The sequence below is a fragment of the Pseudonaja textilis genome, chromosome Z (assembly GCF_049901715.1).
Source record: "Pseudonaja textilis isolate UNSWEBS1 chromosome Z, rPseTex1.2, whole genome shotgun sequence".
Lineage (NCBI taxonomy): Eukaryota > Metazoa > Chordata > Lepidosauria > Squamata > Elapidae > Pseudonaja > Pseudonaja textilis.
This window is the reverse complement of record NC_142008.1, coordinates 27,380,280-27,405,248: the sequence shown is the minus strand read 5'-3', so window position 1 is coordinate 27,405,248 and position 24,969 is coordinate 27,380,280. Positions and strand designations below refer to the sequence as shown.

Here is a 24,969-nt window from a genome sequence, read left to right as displayed (position 1 = left end):
AAACACAATGCAAGGCTGAATTAAAAGGTCTTTTGTGTCTTACGGGGAATTGATTTGAAAATTATGTAAATGAGTATTCTAACAATATTCATAAGCATTCCTTTATAATTTCTCGGGTACTTTATTTTTTCTCATAAAATAAATATTGTATCAAATTGTTTATGGTAATATATTCTCTTTCTCATCTCAGCCTTCTGAGTAGGAGGCAAGTGACTTCACCTCTGGTGGTCTAGTGGTGAAGATGCTAACCTCCCACTTGGAAGGTTGAGAGTTCAATCCTAGGTAGTGGCAGATGTTTCTCTATCAGGCGCAAAGAGAAAATATCTGCTGTGAGCTCTGTGTAGGAGTCAGGAAAAAGCATCTGGCCAGTAAATGCTCAGCTCCATCCAATTGCACCAACTCCACTCCAAATCAAGTAATTAAACGGTCGTAAAAAGAAAAAATATATTCTCTTTCTCCAATTTCAATTTCCATTCAAAATAAGTAAACAGCAAAATGCTAGATTCTTGTAGATAAATTTGAGCTTCTTGGTAGATGGATTGGGCAACTGGTATAGTCAAGAAAGGAAAACCCTTCTTCACTCTATAATGAAGAAAATGCAGTGCTGAATCCAACAAGTAAATATCAGATAAAACTACTTATTCTCCTGTTGTTAGTTTTGGATCATAAAAATAACCTAGTTAGTCATCTTCTTAACAAACAATTAAAGTATACATTAAAATAAGTCCTATGTATTATACCACTAAGATATAGTACATTTCTATAAATAGAGCTTTTCTTTTTTCTTCTTCCTTCCTATTATCTTAGGAAGTCTTAATTTGGTGTAATATACATTAAATGCTGTCTACTGTGCAAAACAGCTTATGATGATTATAAATATGCCTCCACCAATTTTTTTTGTAAACATTAGCAAATAAATTTATCACTAAATGCATCATTTTCAACTACACCAGCATAACAAAATCATAATAGCAAGCACACTGGGGAAACCACTTTTTTGGAAGGTGGGGAGATTATTCCTTTCCCACCTATAATCCCAGTGAAAGTTCCCCTTTTCATGTAACTGTAAATGTAGCTCTTTCCAGCCACCACCCAACCCCAAAGCCAATAGCAATATGCGTGTTGTGGATCAGAACTGCAATCCTGGTTATGGAGATAAAATGTGATCCTCTCTCCATATCTCCTATTAAATAAATATATTTTGAATAACTGCAAATGCCACTTTCAGTGTCATCTGTACTTTGGTCCAGATTGTCATTTCCAAACTATCGTTAGCAATGTGTTAGTGTCTGCTAAAAGACACATTTAGGTATTGGAATGTACATTAGGTACATTCCAGGACCTAAAAGGAAGGTATAGTTTCTATAGTGATCTTTTGAAACCTCCACTCTGGGTCAAAGGCCAGACATAATGATGATTCTTCAAATGCCTGATGCAACATGTTCATTTGATCGGTCACATTCTAAATACATATCTGGCTTAAATCCAGAGCACCTTACTTCATCTTACCTGGTTTCATTCTCTTTTGGTACTACTGCTGTTCCATAGCCAAAAACCTTTTTGTCAGGAATCACAGGGGCCACCTCAGCCATGCCAGATAAACCTAGGGCATTTTGAGCTTTCCCTTCCACAAAGACAGGAGTGCCCGGATCTTTCTTGAGAGACTGTCGACCAGGGGATGACCTATCAAGGTGAATGGTGTGCGGTGACACTTGGTGTGTATGAATGTCTATCATTCGAATGTCAGCCACTCGGTGAGGAGAGGCAGGAGGTGTTTTGGAACTCAGAGTTGGCAAAAGGCTCTCAGGATACTTCCTTGGTTTCTGTCGATAGAGTGATTGCTCCACAAGTTCTGCTTGCACGGGAGGAGTGCAGTAAGTGCCTGAAGACCTCATTGTGCTACGATGATAGGCAATGATGTGATCGGGTACATCCAGGGAATGTCCTGTATGTGAACTCGCAATGCTCATCCTGCCCTCATGGAACAAATAAGGATCAGCATACAGCCCCTCATTTCGGAAAAGAGTAAGGGTCTTGTTGCCCATGTCTTCATCTGGCTTCACATCCCTCCTTTCCAAGATGGCACTTGGGCTTGGTGAGATGGACCGTGATCCAGGGATGTTAGAAAGCCTATCTCGGGGAATGGTCGCATTGCCAGGGCCACTGACTGGCCTACCACTATATGGGATCCGGGATGGAGAAGGGGGCATTGAGTGTGGCACTGCCATAGGAGGAGGGGAGGTTGGAAGTGCATGAGGAGGATGTGAAATAGATCCTGGCCGAGAAGTATTTGGGAATATTTCTCTCTGCATCTGCAAGATAAAGAAACCGACTTAGAAAGGCTTTTGCTCCTTTTTGGTCAATAGACGGTGATGATACAACAAGATCATTATCATCATCATTATCCAAACTTTCATTACCTGCAAAATAGTAAGATCACACAAAAAACCCCAATGCCAAATATCAACAGTACTAAAGACTCTTTCCCAAAGAGAAATAGTTTATTTTTACATCTACGAAGTAATGTATTAATATAGCTACATTACTTGGATTTCAAAAAGCTATTTGTTGCCGTTCAGAGACCAAAATTCACACTTTAGGTAACTTCCCCCTGAATAAGCCATCTGTTACATTGTGTGTACTTTAAGAGATAAAAGAGACAAGAAAGAAAGGTGGGGACTCTTGATTTTTAAATCAGATTTGAATTGGCTAACAAAACAAGAATCCCCTTTTGGATTCTGGAGTAAGTCTTGAGGAGAATAAGTCAATTCAATACCAGATGACTTCTATCTAGGCATGTGTTGAAGATCTGGGTTCATACCAGGTCAGTTTAGCCCACTAACCCCTTCCAGCTATCATGCACAGTAGCATTCTGAGTGGCAAAATCTCACACTTCTTGGAGAAGAAGTTCTGAACCTTCTATTATTTCTGGAAATTTGTACATGTGATTTACAAATACTGTTGACATGTTTTATTTAATAAGAATAATATTAGATTAATCTTAGCTGCAAATTAAGAACAATGCTCTGGTGGTTAAATCCCCATAATATCCATCTCACTGGGATGTGGTGCATGCTGCATGGTGATGTTACTTAGCAAAACAACTTTTTACAATTTTAACACAAAGAGAGGATGTTCCCCACTGGGTAGTTTTTTTGGAAGATTCTTTGCACTGCTACCAAAACACAGAATTGCGACCTCTTCCTTCCCCATTCATAAGTTTGCTTTTATTCTGATGTCAATTCCCAGCCCAGAATATACAATTACAGTTCCTATTAAACTCCTTTCCAGAGCCAGAGACTATAAAGGACTCTTCTGGCCAAAGGTCAAAGCCTTAAGCACTGGTAGGCTAATACTGCAGCAACTACGAAAATAAGCAAGAAATAAGGTGTAGTAGCAGATATGAAGTACTATTTCAAATAAACATCAAGCAGTACAATCAAGCTTCTCAAGTCAATTGTGATGTACACACAATTATTTCAGGCTTTCCCATAAATCATGCAACAAGACCCCATCTATCTACTGCAAGAACACCTCATAAGGGATCCATGGATAATCCTAACTTTTTTAAATGTGCTGATTAAGGGTCATGTTATTATCTTCATCCACTTTCAACTATTTATTTCTCCTTAGATCTACATTTCTAAAAATAATACATTTATTTTAAAAAATCAACAAAAAATCAGTACCTCCAAATTAATTAGATTAGTTAGCACAGAAAATAGAGTATTTCAGGGATAGCCCATCTATATAGAATTCCCTCTTCCCTGACTCACATTCAGTTCCTGACCAGTCTGTTAAATCCTCATTGAATGGCACTCTGCATTTTACTAATTGGACTAAAACATTGCTTTGATTCACATAAACTTCCAGCAAAGAAAAGACTTTTGGATTGTCAGTTATGACACTTACCTGCAGTGCACCAGCCTTGCCAAAGTGTATTGTGTACTATCTGCAATACATCTGTTAGGAAGCTGAGACCAGTTTGGATGTCCTTACTTTTAACATAATATACAACTATACCCTATTATATGGTGAGTTATCAACTGTCGGCCAGGCAGAAAATTGTTTCTCTAAGAAGTTCATCTTGTAGAAAATAGTAGTCAACTGATAACCTATAGATCCTAATTCTACCCAGATGAATATTCATCTTGGCATAATTGGCCAGAGCCTTTGCACACACAAACTTGCATAAAGTTCAAACACCTTCCCATTTCTGTGTTATGTTATATGTGTACTGTATAACAGTATTTCATTTACTACAGTTTACATATTTCAATCATTTCATTGCTGTGTGTGTGTGTGTGTGTGTGTGTGTGTGTGTGTGTGTGTATCCCTTTTCTCCTCAGAGGTATGTTTTCAAAAGATATATCAGTATTTCACATCAGTTTGTATATTTAACATGTATGTATTTAGCAACTACCAAACTTATTATTTCAGAAGGAAATACAGTCATACCAAATTGTGTTCATATTGTAGTAACTTAATTATATACTGAAATTAAATCTATATACTGAAATCAAATGTACAATCTCTCCTCTCTAAAAAAGCAATATCTATTATTGTTGTGAGTAGCCTTCTGTTAATTATAGATCTACGCATACACAACTTTGTTCCTTCCATCCAGTATTCTTTTGAAGCAGACCTTTTAGATCAACTTTTCTCAATCCCTTTATTAGCTCCTTCTGTTGTTGAAGAAATATTGAAAAAGCAGCATATCCAAACTGCCAATGTATTTCTTCTCCCAAGCTTTTTTCTTTGCCAAAAAGAAAGAAAGGAAGGAAGGAAGGAAGGAAGGAAGGAAGGAAGGAAGGAAGGAAGGAAGGAAGGAAGGAAGGAAAAGAAAAAAGAAAAGAAAAGAAAAGAAAAGAAAAGAAAAGAAAAGAAAAGAAAAGAAAAGAAAAGAAAAAATCCACTTACTTTAAACTAAGCAAGTCTTTCTGGTAGATCAGATAATCACTACACTGTATCCCACATGTTGCAACGTTTTGCTTTTCAATCTACAAAGTCTCCATCTAGAAAGACAAATGTTCCTGCATTCATCTTCTTCAGAATGGTTGGTATCAAAAAAGACTTGTCACGTTGGTCTGAAGAGTGCCCTGCTTGCTTCACTCAGTCCTTCAAACAGCACTGCACCAGTAGCCCAAAGTACTTTTCTCCCACAATAAACATCTCAGTTTCTCCTCCTCTTGCAAATTAGTCACTAAATAACACCCTTTGGCAGGTCATCCAGTCAGAAGCCCTGCAACATTCCAGACTGCACATTGGCTCCCTGGGTAAAGCACGCACATGAAAAGCGCAGAACATGGCAATTTGTAAAGAATACAGTCTTCCAAATAAAGAGAGGAAATAAACAACCATAAGACAGTTTCACCTCTTCCTCTTTCTCTAGAAATCCATAAGAACTGTCCTTACAATAATTGCATGACATAAATGTTTCCAAATGTTTACATTTCAATAAACTCAAAACAGCTAACAAAATTCACAGTCTATTTCAAAAAAGAAATCCAAATATGCCTGCTTCATCTGCAACCCAGATGAACGGGGGGTGGGGGGTGGGGGGGAACCTGCTCTTTTAACTGCACCAGGAGAAATCAGAGACGTGTCTACTGATTAACTTTTTACCTTAGCTGCTTTGCCTGGTTGAACTTTGGGAGTCACCATAAATCAATATGACTCCTATCTGCATTAACATTACACGTGCAATTGCTGTAGAAGAGGTAGAAAACAATGAAAACACGAACTGTGTCACCTTCTTGATTATCTATGATATTAGTGAAGACATGCTTTAGATCTGCTTTCTCACCCCAGAGCCCTCCAAATCAACAGATTCAGTCCTTTCCAGCCTGTGGGGGCATGGGTTATGAGTTGGGGATTATGGGAATTATAATCCCATAGGAGAAAGTTGCTGTAATGGGAGATATACCCGCTGGCAAGTACATTTCGATGTCAATTGGTCGCACACTGTGGCTAGTTAGTGTAATTAAGTAATAAATTTTACAGGTAGCCCTCAACTTACAACAGTTCATTTAGTGACCATTCAAAGTTACAGATTGAAAAAAGGGTTATGAATGTTCTTCACATTTATAACCATCGTGGCATCCACACAGTCATCTGATCAAAATTCAGATGTTTGGGAACTGGCTCATAGTTGCAATGTCCCACATACAAATGTCCACTTTTTCTGACCTTCTGACAAGTAAAGTCAATAGGGAAGCCAGATTCACTTAACAACCATGCCACCAACTTTAACAACTGCAGTGATTCACTTAACAATTATGGCAAGAAAGATTGTAAAATAGGGCAAAACTCACTTAACTGTCTCGCTTAGCAACATAAATTTTGGGCTCAATTATGGTTGTAAGTTGAGGACATCCTCAACTCTGCTGTGTCATTCCAAAACCATCAGCCAGCACACAAGCAGAAATACAGATCCGGCAGCAGCAGAGATAAGGTGACAAGGCCAGCTGACTTGCTGCGAGGCATATTCGGAGCTGAGGGGCTCTGGTTGAACTTGGAGCCCGCAGGGACTAGCTGTAGTCTCAGTCTCAGTCTCAGTCTCTCTCTCTCTCTGTGTGTGTGAGAGAGAGAGAGAGAGGCATGCATGCAGGCTGGGAAATTATGGAAGTTGAAGCCCACCCATCTTAAAGATGCCATTGAACTGGGAGTATAGCATTCCTTCCTACATTGCCCATCCCCCCACAACAATAACTGTAAAATAGGATCTAGTTGAGAAAGAATTACTCTCGGTCCTATTCCAACACCTTAACCATTATACCTTGGTGAGTGTAATACTGATACCATTAATTCCTGGGTTATTTCCTTTAATCACTACAGTGCATTAATCCAATTAATAAAATTGCGCTCTAGGAAAAGAGAAAGCTTGACTTCAATCTATAAAGTGACAAGGATTTCATTAGGGGAGAATGGGAGGTTAAGTGGCTCAACTAAGGTAGGAAAGAATTAACTCTAACATAGTGCCTATGTTAGTTTCATTTGCAGCGTCAAACTATTGTGTATTTATGCATGGGAACAAAGGTAAAACTTTAACTAGGCTGGCAAGGAATGCTATCCAATACTTGGAGGCAAATGTAAAACCTTTCTGTCAACTTTCAACAGACAGATTTACATTGTATATTCCTTTTGTCTTCCTTTATTTGGTGAGGGCAGACATTTTTGTTCTTCCCAAAACCCTGTGAGAGAGGACCTGTTCCAAAAATCTCAGGGTGAATGTCATTGCCTAGTAGGAAATTGAACTTGAGTCTCTCATTATCAGTCCAACTCTGAAATAAGCCGTTTTTGTGCCATATCTGTCATCGGATGTTGGCGATCATGTTGGCAATCCTATTTTTATGAACAGCCATACAAAAAGGTGCTGCAGATTAGATTTCATGATGTACTTCTTTTGACTGGACCTCATTTGCCTTCAATCATTCCCTGGAGGATTAAGTGAAGTATGCCATATTTTTCCAGGTGTTGCATCACATGCCCGATTTCGGAGATGATAGCAGAAATGAAACCACCAAGTATTTTTTGCCACTCACGTTTGTTGTGCAGAGTAGGATTCATTTGGTCCCTCTTAACAAGAGGAACTACAGAGCAGATTCAGTCATGTCAAACTTCAATTTTCACACGAAAAAGAAACACCAGGGACATCACCAACATTTTGCTCTGTTATTGTAATATAGACCAAGAGGCCACTGACTTCTTGCTTTTCTTAAGATAATGTAACCTTCACCCAAGTGTGTAATTACCTTTTCACTGTACCCATACTGCAGGACATTGTTGAGACTCAAGGAGTCTTCTACAATATCAATTAGATACGTCATTACATTTTGGTGCTCTTTCACAATTGTGTGTGTGTGTGTGTGTGTGTGTGTGTGTGTGTGTGTGTGTATACACACACACACACTCAATCTCTCTCTCTATATATATAAGCGAAACACCATTCATACATCATCCAGAACCGTAAAGCATACAAAGTTGAAATTTGGCATGTATGTTCCTCTTGGCTTCTAGATGCTCACTAAGAAAGGATTTTTTCAAATCACAATTAGAGCATTAGTATTTCTTATATTATTATTATTAACATGCTCTGGTGCTAAGGAGTTCTACTCCCCCTCCTCACCTGAAAAGAAATCTGTTCCAGATGCAAACCATAAGCAGAGGAGCTTCAGTTTTAGTTTCACAGCACCAAGCTGCTTTAGTACAGTTGAGTTGAGCAAAGCTACACCCAGGCTCCTTGCTGTCTCCTTCTTGCTCACACAGCAAATACTGTTTCAGTTTCCAAACAGCCCTCAACTCTCTCACACACTGACAGGACGCTAGCCAGATGAATACCAATGGATCCCAGTAGGCAGAGGCAGAATCCCCCTCCCCAATTTTTCTCCTCAAACACTAAGCCTGACCACATAGTTTCATAACAAAGCACAGATACTGAGCTAGAAGAAATATAAATATATATTTTGATTGAGAGTCCTTTCGAGGTGTTACTGCCTTCATGATCTCTTTGGATCATAAAGGAGCAATCTTTGAGCTAACGTGTACCAGATTAGTGTCTCCAAATCTGACCTCTGCATAAATATGCCAGACTTGATTATTGATTTGAGTCACTAAGAGATTTTTCTCTAATTTCTATGGTTGCTCCAAATACTTTTTCCCCAATATCAACTATGCAAATGAATATGTGTGTGTACCATATTGTGCAGGGATACGATTGGGACAACTGCAATTATAATAGACTATTTTGTGCCATCAGAACATTGGCTTCTTTCCCCTGGCAAGGATATCCGGATTATTTTTCTGCTTGTTCAGTTCATATTTTGCCAACCCCAAACAAACACCATATGTACTTGTATGTAACATGTTGCTCATGATAATTTGTATTTAGCCCTTCTGAGAAAGAACTATGCCTGTTTAAATGTCTGCAGCACAGTTCTTAAAATACTTGAGTATGAGCAATTCTCTTAATGTCCATGAGAATGTCATGGTCACTATTATTTAGAAAATGCATATGTGAACTCTAGAAGGTTAACAAAAAATAATCATAATACAAAAACCTAGGCACAGAGTACTGTACATGTTGGGCTCATCTAGCATTCTTCTTACCGGTCTGGGAGAGAAATGTGTAATTGAGCATCATAAACATATTAATGGTACAACACTACTGATAGAGGACCTTATCGGGGTTCATATGGAGGTTAAATAGGAAAAAAAGAGAGACCCAGGGAAGCTTCCTTGGACACTCCACATAGAACAGGCCTTCATGCATCCCCTCTACTGACACTGATGTGAACCAACTACTCTACACCCACTAAACAGGTTAATAATGATATACTACCTATATCAAAAGCCACTGAGAGATCCAGAAGGGCAAGGAAGGGGACACTATAATAATCAGGGGTGGGATTCACTGGTTCAGACCGGTTCTATGGAACCAGTTGCTATGATTCTGCACAGTTCAGAGAACAGGCAAATCATGCCCTGGCTGGCCCCGCCCCTCTTTGCCCACCCCTCCCCTCCCCACTCAGTCAGTCCTTATCGCGCATGCACAACATCACACGCAGGCACGACATTGCTGACTGTGTTCTCCTCTGCACAGTCACTCCTTAAGCAGGGTATTTCTTTCTCCCCCTCCCGACCATCAGTGGTTCTGACGATCAGCTGTGCCGGGATCCCCCTCGCTGTCTTACTGCTTTGCCCAGGAGGCTTCCCTGAGGCCCAGGAGGCAAAAAGGGGTATGCAGGGGTGGGTGTGATATGTCCCGCATGCTCCATTTTTGCCTTCCTGGGCTCCAGGGAAGCCTCCTAGGAGCAAAAATACCCCAGGAGGCTTCCTGAGGCCCAGGAGGCCCCAAAACAGAGCATGGGACGGCATTTTTGCTCCCAGGAGGCTTCCCTGAGGCCCAGGACACAAAAAGGGGCGTGCAGGGGTAGGTGTGCTGTGCACGCCCCCTGTGCTCTGTTTTTGCCTTCCTGGGCCCTGGGGAAGCCTCCTGGGAGCAAAAACACCCCCTCAGGAGGCTTCCAGGAAGGGAAAAAACGGGGGGAGGGTTTGCTGCAAAAAAGTAGCCATGCCCACCCTGTCACATGGCCACACCCACTTATCCACACCCACCTATCTACACTCACAGAACTGGTTGTTTACAAATTTGAATGCCACCCCTGATCATAATCATAAGCTCTCCAAGGATCATTTAAAAGTCGAAGTAATGCTGGCTTGGCACTACAAACTGGCCTGAATCCTGATAAAAAAAAGATCTAATAATCCACTTTCTCCATCTTCAAATTGTGGTTGAGAAATGCTGTCTGTCCTATAAGCCTAAACTCAATCATCTTCACAAGTAAAATGTAAAATGCTTCCAGGCATTAATAGAATTCTTCATGCAAAAATTACAATTTGGCATAATTAAATTTAGATCCATCTCTTGAAATGTTATGATTTTGGGGGTTGGGGAATGGGGCTAATAAGCTACTCAATTCAGAAAACTGGAAAATATGGATCAGACTTAAATTAGTTTTGAATATACATAATTCATCTCCTCTCTTCCAAATAAATACCTATATAAATTGGCTTTGTTCCTGAAACTTATTTCTTCTTTTCTCACTGCAGACAGATCACAGCTAGCCCAATGCACCCAATATTTTCAAGAATAATTGGGTGCCTATTAAAATGTAAGCGTATGAATTGCACACAAATATAGAATAAGCATTGCAACAGCATGAAAACATTTCCTAAAATATTCACTGGTTGAATATGTAATGGCTTTGATGAAAGTACTAGGCAAATCAGAAAGACTTTTCTCCTGGGGAAGGGAGTTATTCAGAATCAATGGAAGCACAGTATTCAATCAAATACCATGATTACTGAAAATGGTAAGAGCCTGAAGGGTCTCCATTTGGGCCCAATCACTGTCAGGTTGAATAAAGACTGTTAACTCAATGTGAAGCAACTTTAACTAGCCTTAGGTGCCTTAAAGCCAATGAGAATGGAAATGCAGACCTTGCTATTCAGAACTATATTCATGCAATAGCTAGAATGAAATCATGTTGCATTCATCTGCTTTAAGCTTTTGTTTGGATAACAGCTATATACATAATGCATGAGCTGATCACTGTCATGGCTGCAATTTAATCTCATCGTTCCAATAATATATATAAACTACCCAAGCATCACCCCCCTTTTAAAGTATTTTATCAGGAGCCCTCAAGCTCTGACTATTATACCCTGCAATATCTAAAGCACAATTAATTGCTATTAACTAGTTTTGCATACACTAAAAGTTTTTTTTCCCTCCAGTTTGACACGTGATTTCAGAGTAAACGTAAAAGGGACCATTCAGAAGAACAGTCTCACTAATCAGAGAATAGGAAAAGTTCAATACAAATGGGATTTGAGTTTTTGAAGAAAGCTAATTCTCTACTCTCACATTAGGGCTGTACTATACTTTGGATCCACAGATAATTTTTGTCACACATTCTGTCTGTCAGAAACTTCATTAAACAGTTGCATTTGCAGAACAAATTTGTGATAAAGAGGCATGGGGAACACATATTGTGACACCCTTCTTCAACATACTTTGTAGCACCCTACTGCGGTCCTTTAACTCAAAGACCTATTTGCCCTGGGGCATCAGGTCAGCTCAGAAGACACACCCTTTTTTAGAAGATAGCAAGAGGTATAGCATTGCGCATCTCTGCCTATTTCAAAGCCATTTTTGATCTTTGGACCCAAGGAGCATAACTCAATTTCAAAAACATCTTCAGTAGTCAGATATCTAATGCAGACCATGGGGTTCTCCACCAGCCTTCCCATCTCTCAACTTTTCTGAATCCAGAGTCAAATGTACACAAGGTTAATCCAGGCCCTTTAAATTATTTTCAGATCTATATTTAGAAATCAAGACTCTATAAGCATGGCTAGATTTAGAAACCCAGAGTTTGCAGAGAGCTGCAACCAACCAGCACTTGCTCTTTTCTGGCCAATATCTAAGCACTGGGAACTGTTAACCAATCAGGATTCATTGGTGTATGAACATCATGTGCCTTACCCATTCTGCTCAAATCAATGCCTAAAAACACAACCAAATAATAGAAAATAACTTGCTTGGCCTTCACTGCCATTTTGTACTGCTTTCCAAATTCCTAGTGGTGTTAGTAGTGGCAGTTTGTCTTTTATTTCTTCATCTGAGTTTTATTGTTCCTGTTGTTTTTGTTACATTAATGATTGAGGAAGAAAATTTTCAAGTAATATGAAATCTGAATTAATTTGTTCCTTGTGAAATCATATATCATCGTACAATTTTCAGGCAAAGAATATAATAGGGGTTGTATTTATAGCAACTCTCTTCATAACCTAGATTATACTGTCCTGTTGTGTTTGAATTTGATCCAAATGGATACTGATTCCACGGATTTTATTTTACCTTTAAATTTAATTTACTCTTTTTTAAAACTTTACCCTCCTCTAGTCTTGCAAGGGGAACCATTAGGAGAAACTAGAGACAAAATCACTATTCTAATTTTGAATGTACAAATATTACATTAAAGACTATAAATCAAGACATGTGAGGATTAAAATATGCCCTAAACACCTTGAAGCTAGTCTACTGCAATGCACTTTATATGGGGCTGCCCTTTGAAAACTTTTGGGAACCCTCATGGACATGTACATCAAAATTTGCTGATACTTTGTGAGTTGCATCACCTGCTAATAAACTTCATACTACCATTCAATACCTTATGTCAACCAACACAAAACTGACAGCTGGTCAATTACAGGATTTAAAGACTTTTCTGTTGTATTACAAACTTCCTATCACAAGTTGGGAATAAGATTTTATCTACATTTTATCAAAGACAGAAGGAAAGATATAGTAAGATTAAATATGCATATACGGTGCAAGTAAACAAAGCAAATAAGTGAAACAACCATGTACACTATTAGAATTAGCATATTGTATAAAAAAATTATAAACAGGAAATGATTATTCCACATAAAAATTTGACAATATAAGCATAAATCTTTCTATAACATTTAAAAAGTTTTAATGAGTATTAATCACTGATGTAGAAGAATAATTAAATACAAATAATAATCATTATTGGTGTAAATCTGAGACCAACATTCATTCATAGACTCATTCATTGCAGGAACATGGTGAGCAATTAGATAGAGAGCATTTATTTTTAAGTTCATTTGGGAGCAACTGAAAGCAAGCAGATTCAGATTCACAGCCATAAGAGTTGTGCTTTACTTCCCAAGATTGGAGCCACAAAATTCCACAAGCTAAGAGTCCAAATATAGGGTTAGGAGCAAGAGTGACAGGAATGCAAGCCTAGAATTGCTAGGTTGTTTTTAACAAAAGGGCAAGACCCTGTAGATTGCTTTTATATAGCTTCAATGTTGATGTGAATTGATTGTTTCTCCCTCATTTCACAGAGTCACACAGATTTCCTTTGCTCACTGCTTTGTAGCTGATGGGTGTTCTTGGGTGAGGCGCCTTGCCAAGCTTTGACCCTTCATGATCCGAATCAAATTTCAACTGCCCCCAGTCTGTCTCTTCTGGAATGGCAGCAGGTGTCTGACTGCTAATTCTGTAGACTCTCATTCTGTTAGATCTTCTCTGTCAGCTTCAGACAAGATCATAAGCATCCAAGGTGTTCCTAGTCACCTTCAAAGCCTTTCATGGCTCAGGATCTGAGTACCTAGGAAAATTCTCCATACTGAATCCGTTGACCAAATATGAACAGCAAAAAATGGTTTTTTGTTTTTGTTTTGCTAAAGATCCATTTCCTGAAGAAAATCCAGCTGCAGAAACTCATGCATTTAGAACTATGGATATTTAGCTTGCTCTAGGGAACAGTGTAAATATGATATATTGGTTGATGTTAGATGTTTTTCATTCTATATTTTAACACTCTTTAAGTTGCTAAGAGTTTATAGAATTTAGCAACACAGAAACTGAAGTAAATAAATACAAACTGTTGAATGAAACACATTTAAATAACATTTTCTCTTTTGCTTTCCATCTTTAGGAAGCGAGTCAGTAGCGATTTTCTCAATGAAAAATTATCTCTGTAGGGTGAAATACTGTCATCCCATTCTTTTCTCTGTAGGAGGAAAAGAGAAGTCTGGGGAAAAAACCCCATTGAGGCAGTCATTTATGATACAAAACTAGCTTACTGAATGGTTTCAGAAGTAGATGAAGTGTTGAGTGCTGCTTTGTTCTGAACACTTTGGAGACGAAGAACAAAATGAAAACAGTAATAGTGGATCATGAATTACCGCCTTCTCTTAAAAAGCAGCAGTACTGCAGTAGATGCTATTGTTATTCATGCCTCTTTGAAAGAAGAATCCCCATACTATTCAGCAGGGAAATGAAATAATAACAATTGATACAGCACAGGAACCTGACATTCCATTCAATGTTGGGTAAGTAGTGGGATTAAAAATTCCATAAGTTGCTAAAGCATCCGGATCTCTCGTGCAAGGTTTTTGTGCAGCCGTAACCTGTTCCTTAGTAGAGTGCACACTAGATATGTCGCTCTACCTGATCTGGCAACAAAACTCTAGGCCAGTGTTTTTCAACCTGCACATTTATGTTGGGAAGAGGTTGAGGGTGATTCTATTGATGATAGAAGATCAGAGTTCTTTTTTTCCTATCTTTGCTTTATTCTTTTGGATTCTGAATACAGTAATGTTACTAGCCTGTGCCTCCTGAATCTGTGGCCCTTAAGGAGTTATAGCCAGTATGTATTTTAGGGCACCTTGCCCTAGATAAAGAGTGAATTACCTCTGCCAGGATACTGAATAGGCAATGGATGTCATTTCATGAAGTAAAGCCAAATCACATGATACGTTTATTTTAGAAATGTGATGCTATTAATGTAGTACTTGACCCAGGGAGAATAGAAATTTGTGTGCTACTGAACTGTAAGTTGTGCATGAATTAATAGTAAAACATTCCAAACATGACCTGCTTAATAAAACTTAGACTGATCAAATGAGCTTGATTTCTGAAAATGAATCTCAGCAAAATCTTAGTTAACTAAAGAAAAGCCATTAGCTGGAAAAAGCTAAAATGAAGCACAAGTTGCATCTAATCAAGAAAGATATGGTGATAGAAAATGTGGAATGAAGAAAAGCAGCACGAGAGAAAAGCATTGAGTGAAACTATATTCAAATTTCAAGCAGAGTTTGGAAATAGCCACAACTGTGTAGGCTAGGGGTCGGCAATCTTAAACATTCAAAGATCCACAAAGGTCCTAACCAGAAGAATTCTGGAGCTGACCAGAAGTCCGGTTCCCCCACCATAGAGTCTCTTCCTAGTGCCACATCCTTTTTCCTCTCCTGGTCCTAACCAAAAACCCTATCTATTGTGGAGCCAACCGGCAATAGGGAACCGCAGCAGAGGGATGAAAGAGCCACATGAGGCTCCAGAGCTACTGGTTGCCGACCCCTAGTGTAGGCCATCTTAAACGTGCACCTAACTAATCCTCAGCATCAGGAACTCAAATAGGAATTTCATCAAACCATTCAGCTCAAGTTTAGCCTAATGTGAGCTCAGTGTTCTTTAAGCAATTTATTAATTTATTAATTTGTCTGAATGCTATTATGTTCCGGAGACTGTGACATTTTATTGATTTACTTACTTATCTTCTTTTACAAATATTGTGGCTGTCAGCTAAAAATAAATTTCACAATACAGAAACCCAAACCAGGTTCCACTAATGTCCAGTGTCTAAAACCTGAGTGAAGAGCCAGGTTTTTAAGCAAAGAGGATCAGGGGAAGATTATTAAAATATAACTGATCAAAATACAGGGATAAAACTTTATGTAGCAATTATAATTAATCAGTTTGCAATGCCTGAAAGCTTCTGAGATAGAGATAAAAGGTTTATGATTCAAGAATAAAGAAAGAACTGTCTGGGTAAAGTAAAATATAGTTTTAACTGTGTTTTACTTTAAAGCATGCAACTTTTAGTGGAAGATCAATAATAGGGAACAAATCTCTTTATTATAGCATCTTTCTGGTTTGGGAAAAATAAAAGTGAGTTTGTTTTGTCTCATTTTTCTTTATTGGGTACTGCAGTAACTTTCACACTAGGAAAGATTTGTTTTGAAGGAGAAAAATAGAACAAGAACAAAGGCTAAACATTCCTCTCCAGGCTGCCATAAGTTTAGGCAAGATGAGATCACTGCCATAAATTTAGGTGAGATCAGTGGTGGGATGGCAAAACTGAACCTAACTTACCTGCTACAAGACAGAAGTGGTTCTACACCCCATTCTATCCAGGCCCTTAAAGTAGATGCTGACTGAGCTGCTTTCATCCATTCATATGCTTCATGTCTCACATTTAATTTGGTTTTCAAATGATAAACTTAAGGATTAATTGCAAAATAACAATTCGTAAAATGTTGGACCTGCTGGTCTTAGTGTGCATGGGAATGCCGGAAACCGGAAGAGCAGCTCTCCTGGCGTGCATGCGCGGGTTGGCCAGCTGATCTTTGTGCGCATTGGAAACCAAAGAGCAGTTCCCCAGAATGCATGTGCACACCGGCCAGCTGGTCTTCATGTGCATGGGAGTGCCAGAAACTGGAAGCGCAGCTCCCCTGGCATGCATGTTTCAGACCTCTAGTTTTCTACCCTGAATGTTCAGTTATCAAATACAGTTGAATTCTAAACACAACTTTGCATGCATTAAGAATATATTAGAATATCAACATGTCCTACTACAGTATACTTTATTTTTTTTTTACTTTAACTTTCCTTAACAAGAGAAAGGTAAGTGTGATAGGGAATGAAACAATAAAGATAATAATGAATAAAGCACCACTGTATCTGCTAGATGGGGTTGGGGAGTAGGTTTGGCCATATATGTAATTATCAGAGAAATGATTATATCTTCAATAATTCCTAATAGCTCTTTGGTCACTCCAACAGACAACAGAAGAAAATGGGCAAATATATCAAAAAATTAAATAGGATCTGATGGAAAATTACTGGAATTAAAGTGATTCAGGTTTTGAAAAATCTAAAGACACCTGTACTGCAATAGCATCTGCATTGTTAACACAGCATAACTAATAACTGGGAAGTTACACAATTTTACTAAAACCACACAGCCAACCCAGACAGACATTGATCTGTGAATATTTTCTGTGGCAAGTTAACATGGAGGAAGAGAGGAGGAGAAAGAGGAGCTGTAACAAAACCACCCACAGGGTGCAAATGTGCAGTTAAACTCTCCATGTTGTACAATAATTGTAGTTTTGATGTTTACATTTACAAATGACTAAAAAAAAAAAAACTTGACATATCCCACTGGGATTGCTTATGGAGATGGATGGAAATTATTGTGTGTATTAAGAAAGCTTAATAGAGAGCAATGATATTCTTAAATGTTCCACTTTGGTGCTGAGTTAGAGGGGGACATCTGGGCAGCACATGTGGATGCAACATTTTTCCCAATTGGAAATGTTGAAACAGATCTTCTATATTCACTTGTGGCTAAATTCATGTGAAACTGCTAATCAAGCTCTGATTATTAACGGGAAAACCTCAGATGTTTTTATGTACTTAGATTCAACTTTTCTGACATTGATGTGCATTCAATGAACTAGAAAGGGAAAAAAAGGCCTATTTGGCCCATTTTTCTATGCCTCATGATCAATGCAGGTTTTCCTGCAAAATTGGACTTCTAGACTAAAGAAATGCTGGAGAAATGATAAAGGGAAAAAATTATCCATGTTCTCCCTAGAGAACTTGGAACTTAGAGATAAAGAATGTGCAATTTAGCACACTTATTTTCTTCTCAAGACATGCATTTCTAAACATTCTTAATTTGCATTTCCAAAAAAATTTGGCAATTTGTAAGCCAAAATGTATGTTGAAGACCCAGAACCCAATAAAAGATTAATTACAATTTGTATATGAGTCCAAGACAGCTATCTTCAGTTTGGTATCCTCCATTCATATCTTGTAATTCTGAGAGCTGTAACCTCCACTCATCTGGGAAGGTGACGTATTGGAGAAGGTTCTTCTAAGACATGCAGCCCAAGCATGCGCGCTGGAATTCCTAACATATACATCCTACAAGTCTCACTTACACAAATACTGTTTTGGTCAACTATTTCCTTCATCGCTATGAGACAAGACAATTCTTTTACCACAAATTCTGCTGTGTGTTAACTGGGCACAGATTCTAGTCTCATTGACCCCACACCATCATAAACACAATACCATTTGAAATACTGTTTCATATTTGCATTTCTTTTGAATGCTCCAAAGGCAGTGACGAAAACAAAACAACACCCCATTAAAATAAAGCTCAGCATCAGTTATTAACACCAAAAAAATGAGAAAAATTGTATTGAGATTTTGCAATCTGTTAATTCTAGTTGACTGTTGATGTCAGGCATGTACATCCGCAGAATGGAGTAACAACAGTCTCATGGCACAGCTCGTCTTCATAATCCTGGGTTTGAAAGAGAAACCCTGATCTTCTTGCTGTCTTTTGTCCCCTTGATTCTCAAATCTTACTTGACCCCTGTCTCTGCAATGTCCCTTCTACTAGTGCTATCAATTTGAGCAGGTCTCATATTTACCCACTGTTGATCTTTGCCAATTCCTCCTTCCACTCCATAGCTCCCTTTCTTTTTTTATTCCTTTGCCTTGTCACGAAGAAAATTTGTTTTCAGTGAAAATAGTTCCTTTGGCATGCTAAAGAAATTCTGTTTGTGGTGTAGGAAGCCCCAATGCCCTTCTGGGTTCAGCTGCATTGAAACTAAATCAAACATGTTTAAGAAACAAAAACAAGACATTTTGGTCTGGGGTTTTCGAAAGCCACAAGTATCTCATGGTAATTAGCCAACCATGAGAGTAATTTAGTTCAAAGTATATGTGTGCTATCTCCTCAGCACCAGGCTGCATAATTCTACCCCTGGCTGGCCAAGTAAGTGGCAGGGTTGGGTCATCCTTGCTTGCATTCCTTTTGCATCTATTTTTACTTTTTGGAGGGCTTTATTTTTTTTGTGAGTGAAAGAAAAATTTATATATGTTTTGAACAACTATCTTAAAATGTTGCCTACAGTTTTCCAAAATAATTGAGAAGATAATGCAAGCACAACAAACTTTACTTGCCATGCTAACCACACACACTTGGATGGTCAATATGAGCAACTACTGTATTACGCACATACAATGCATACTTCAAGTTTCTTTAAAAAGCCATAGCCATGTTTCCAAATTGACAATATCAGCTTTTGTCTAATCTACTCTGCTGTATGTAAGTCCTTTCAGCCTACTAATCGTTAATTGCCTTAAAACAAGCACATCAAAGTTGTTGTTGATTGTATTTGGATTTTCTTTCTTTTTTAAATATCTGAAAGGTTGAAAAGATCTCTGGAGACAGTTAGAAATTACTGCTTCATCCAAGTGTCTACTTTTAGCTTTTCTAACATAGTTAAGTTCCGTTTTGGCAAGATCAGAGAAACCAAAACTAATCAGAAAGTTATTGTCAATTTGGAACTGCTACAGCAAATTATCTGGATGGTAGGTCATTCTGGGAGTCCACTGTTCTCTCCATGTAGATGGTCTTTATCATAGTTGAATCAAGACAGCCAGAAGATAAAGAAAATTGTACTGCTTTTCCCATTCTAAGTACAGAAGCAGCCTGGAATAACTCCATCACTGACACTATTATTTTCAAATGTCTATCAGCCAATTAAATTATACTTGGTAACATACAATGGCATAACCAACCCTGTGGTGATCTGAACAATGCCACTGGACTGGATTGAGACTGAGTATCTCTGTTTTGACCATGAAGTTTATGAAACAGTTGACCACTTTTCAGGTTAATCTATCTCAGAATAAAAATGAGGAGTGACCTCAGGTATGTTACTTTGAATTCTTACAGTAAAGTCTCTCTCATGTTTGACTCCTGGAGACTTAATGAACACACCCATAAGTTTTCTTAGCAATTTTTGTTGGTGTCCAATGTGTCACAATTCTCTTTTCAAGAATAATTTCTTAGTGTTTTGAACCAAAAGCTCAAAAATGATCCTTAGTCTCTAAGCTTCTTTGGTGGACATGATTTAATCACAAGAACAGGCCAATGTTCCTAAAGATGCAATCAAGGAATGCTGCTTTCACTGAACATGGAATCAACATTTAATTTCTTCATGTCTACTTTCACTGTGTGAAGGTAGACTGTGTATCAGCTGAATAACAACATGCCTGGAATCTTCTAATTATAAAAATGGAACTTTCTGTGTGTAAAATATATATCTTGCTTTCAGTTAAGGTCTTTGCAAGTATCTCAGGCATTAAAGACTCATAAGAGACCAAAGGACTCTTGAAATCCAAGATTGTGTCTCCCCACTAATACAGTCTTTGGGGCACCCCTCTTTGGTATACTCTCCTCTGGTAAGCTCAGACTTATAATGTCTTTTTGCCCAGGCTTTTGGCTGCTATTTAAAATATATTCCTTTATGTATTTATAAGACTTACATAGCTATTCATGTTGTGTTTATAATCTTGGGTGGCTCACAGAAAAAAAATTAAGAACATAAGTAAAAAATAATACACACAAACAAAACAACAAAAAAACTCCTGACACCCCAAAGGCAATCTCTCTCTATACCATGTTTGCCACTTCTTCAAAGTCTCCTATTTGCTCTTTACATTATGTTGTCAAGAGCTTTTCAGTATGTTTCAACAATGCTTGAGTTGCATACTGCTTTGAGTTGCTCATAAGATCAATTTCTTGAGGTCAAAAAGTGGGACTCTCCCTCCAATCCCTGCTCCCCGTGAAGTACAACTGACCTAAGCAGTCTGGCTTTTCAAAATGACTTTGGAGAGCCACTTGTTCCGAATTTGTTTTTAGCTGGACTGTGTTATTTTTGGTGTGTGGGCTAAGCTTTAGATTACTGAATGTTCTCTGTGGCTTAATTAATTGCAGAGATTGCATGGCTGAACTTTTTGAGATTTTACAAGCTACTATTTTAAATTATGGTCTTTCACTGAAATGGTGTTCTATAGATTTATGTCTTGTATACAAAAGAGGGTTCTCATCTGGTGCAGTCCTCATAGGCTCACATCCAGAATTATTTCCTGGGAATTTTATATTTAAGGTCCTTTAGATTTTCAGACCATTTTATCTAAATGAGAATCTCCTTCCAGAGCTTAGGGACATGATATCAGGACTTTCAGGAAGGCAGCACTCAATGCATTACATGGCCTTTCATTGGGAGCCCCTGACATGTGGTCCTTCAGTTGCTTCAGAATTTCAACTTGCAGTAACACCCCAGCTTCTATGAACATTAACAAAGAAATGGAAGAAGATGTTCTCTGGCAATGATCAAAGGGCCAAATGTTCTTCCGGATCCTTTAGATCTTTGCACTGCTTTATTATTCCTATTAGTTTCTAAGGCTATGCAGTACTCCAAGGTTGAGTGTGAACACACTTTTAGGGCACAAACACAGTATCCACCCAAACACCCTAGAGCAGATGCATGTTGCTAGAACTAGATGGTTGCTACTGCAGCAAACCCCAAAAGAAGGGTTGCTACTAAAGACACTGTACACAGGAACCTCATCTTCTTTTGAAGATGAGAACTAAAACTTTGTAGAACTCCAGTATTTTTACTATGGTTAAATTGATAGACTACAATTTATAATTTAAACCCATTTGTATACCAGGCAGGAATTACAATGAATGGGTAGCTGAAAAGTGTTATGAACAAATAAATGCATCTAAATTATTTAAATAAAATAAATAAATAAGGAACACATAATGAAAGTCAAGATATATTTTGCTGGAATTTTATTATGAAAAAATTATGTTCTGTAAACTTATCCAACTCTTTGGCTACTACCATTATCAAAAATATTTTGATTCAATAATACCTCAGTTTCTGCAAAATAAATGGATATGAATGAATGAGGAAAACAGAAAAATGTGGTGCAGCGTTCTGTGATCTACAAGTTTAATCGAAAGATGCGAACTACAGAGTTTATGTACATAACTGAAGTCATAGGTCCATGATGGTGAACCTATGGCATGCGTGCTGGAAGTGGCATGCAGAGCCACTTCTGTTGGCATGCGAGAGGTTGCCCAGAAGAGCTCCACTGTGCATGCGCACGCGCCCCCTGCCAGCCAGCTGATTGTCGGGTAACTGCTGCGCATGCGCCAGGGGAGATGCGTGAGTGGGAGACATGTGTGTGTGTGTGCAGAGGCACACATCATGCAGAGGAGGTTGCATGTGCATGCACAGAGGCATGCAGTGCAGGGGGGTTGTACACACATATGCAGGGGATGGGGGGAATTGCATGTGCATTACATCATGGGTGCAGGCACGTGAGCACACACACTTTGGGCACGCAATGTGGAAAAGCTTAGCCATCACTGTCATAGGTTCTGCACAGATTCTCTTGTTCAATATTGTGAAAATCATAGAATATATTATTTATATAAAAATACTGATATTTATAGAAATGGGTGTATATATATATATTCCAAAATAATTTTGATGTGAACTGTGATAAAAGTTAAAAAGAGAAAAAGACGGATCCATTTCTATTTATTTTCTCAAACTTAACCAAAGGCAGGGAAATCTCCCCAGAAAAAAATTGTAAAACAAGGTCTGCACAGAAGAATTTTCCATCTATTTCACCTTTCGTGCAGGCAGGTCTCCAGAACAATATATAAAGTGGGAGTTTGAGTTTTCCCATTCAGATGCCAACAAATGACCCATTTTTGTGACTCTTTTTGGTAGATTTTTTTTTTTTACAAAATGGAATGTTAACCGAATTTTTAACTTCATTAGTTTAAGAAGTAGTACTTCTTAAACTACCGTCTAGATGATTCTACCGTCTCAATTTCTTCTTCTTTTCAACTTTTAAAAATTGCAGTACTGGATTCCCGAACACCTTTAGTCTAGCAGGCACATTTGAAAATCTGATAATACCTTGAGGGTGTTTTTAAAGAATGGCTACTAGGGGACTTTGCCTCCCCCCTCCCAATTCACAAAGTAATAGCCCTGGGAGGCATAACCAATGTAGTGACTGCTTTCTCTTGCTCCCCCTACTTCATAATACTTCTGACTAGCTTGCTTATCATTGTCTTTTTCTGGACAGGTAGATATCATTCCAAACAAAATGCCGTTCTTTAATCAACCATTCATTTTTATTTTCTATGAAAACTGATTGGATGTAGTTGGCAATCAAAGGCATTATTGGGAAAGAGTTACTGCTGCTACATCACAGTATGACACCTTCCTTTTAATATCATCAGCATTTTTTAAAATGAAAATCTCAAATAGGAAGAAACGTGGTGGTTACTGTATGTATCTACTACCACATTGGCACGGGCAGCACTGTTTCCTTCTCAGATATCACTGTATTTATGTCCAGCTACCCTATATTTTAAGAGTAACAAATCTGATCTTCTCATGAAAAAATCTTGGTACTTTGTCAAAATTTCTTAATAGTAGTTATGTGGCAAATGTCTATTTGTTTCAATAATCAGAATAATAGTTTCCCTTAGTTTTCTCTGTTTAAAGAGATTTTCCAGGGGCATGTCTTTCTAAAAAGAGAGAATGGGTTCAAGAGCAATTTCTAAAGGAATGTGTTTTGTAGTGTGGGAGTGATACCCCAAAGCACTCACTTCAATATATCCAACAAGCAAAAGGATTTTCTTAAAAAGATATGTCTTGGGCAGATTTCCATATGCAGGTTGATGTTATGTGGGTTCCCTGCTTACAAGCAAAACTCAATAAACAATTTAGCTTGTGTCTAAAAAAGAGACATAAGTATCTAGGATTACTAGATGCTATAATCTGCATATGTGAATATTAGCATGAGAAACTTGTATTAAAACACACAAAATTTGATGATGTTAAGAAGGGTAGGGGTAAGTTAGTAAGTGTTGGATGAAGTATTTTTAGAAAGACTAGGATTAGATGCTTTGAAATCTAACTGAGAAGAGGAATGGGGTAGAAAATAAATTGAATGACTATATAACAAAAGTTCTTTCTTTTATTAGTACATTTTCCCACCCAACTTATGAACTCTGATCAAAGAGTTCCTTCATAAAAAAGCTGTTTTTTATTCCTGCAGTTTTTTCATCATTGCCTGAAACAAACTGTTGGAGAGCTGATGATCTTCAACCTATAAGTCCCATGATTTTATAAAATCGTAACATAGCCCTCCATCCTCTTGGCTAAAGATCTCAGAGGAACTTCTTCCAAAATATGCAGTTATGAAAAATATTAACTTTTTTTCAGCCCCACAGAGACAGCACATCAGACTTCTGATTTCTTTTTTTAGAAAAAGAAATAAGAGGGAAAGAAAATCACATTAGTAACTGATCTTGCAAATCAAAATAAATCCATGCTTGTCTGGCACTCCAATGTACTAACTCAGCATTTGGGATGGGGGTGAGTTAGTTGTTCTCGCATATTTGGCTCCATACTTTGCCAAAGCCAAATCAAGCTATAAAGCAGCTTGCAGTTTATTAAAACAAGAACAAGGAGCAACACAAGCTTTTCAGTATGGAATGGCATTATCAAACATTTTCTATTATACAAATATGGAAAAGGTTACTATGAAACAAATAGAAAAATGAAAACTTGCACCCAACTTTTTTTTACCTTTTGTATAGCCACAGCCAAATTTTATAATTAAAATAAGAATCCTGATGTTCATTCCCATTCTCCCCTCCCCCACATTCTTCACTTCACTAAAAGAAAATAAGTAGTCCAGGACTACCAATGGTTTACCTATGAGAGACATACAGATAGTCCTCAAGTTCTAACCATTCACTTAGCAACTGTTTGAAATTACAATAGTACTGGAAAAAGTGATTTACAGTTGGTTCTTGCACTTACGATTGTTGAGGCATCCTTAAAGTCACACAATCAAAATTCAGGCACTTGGAAACCATTTATTTATGTAGCTGAAGC

The 24,969-nt window shown here is 38.0% G+C and overlaps 1 protein-coding gene across 1 annotated transcript in view; it reads right to left on the bottom strand.

Annotated features, from left to right (window-relative positions):
• KIAA1217 (KIAA1217 ortholog) overlaps window positions 1-24,969 on the bottom strand; it is a 221,946-nt gene that overhangs the window by 43,835 nt on the left and 153,142 nt on the right. The window contains 1 exon segment of the mRNA XM_026706260.2: window positions 1,510-2,312. Within this exon segment, the coding sequence (XP_026562045.2) occupies window positions 1,510-2,312 (803 nt within the window).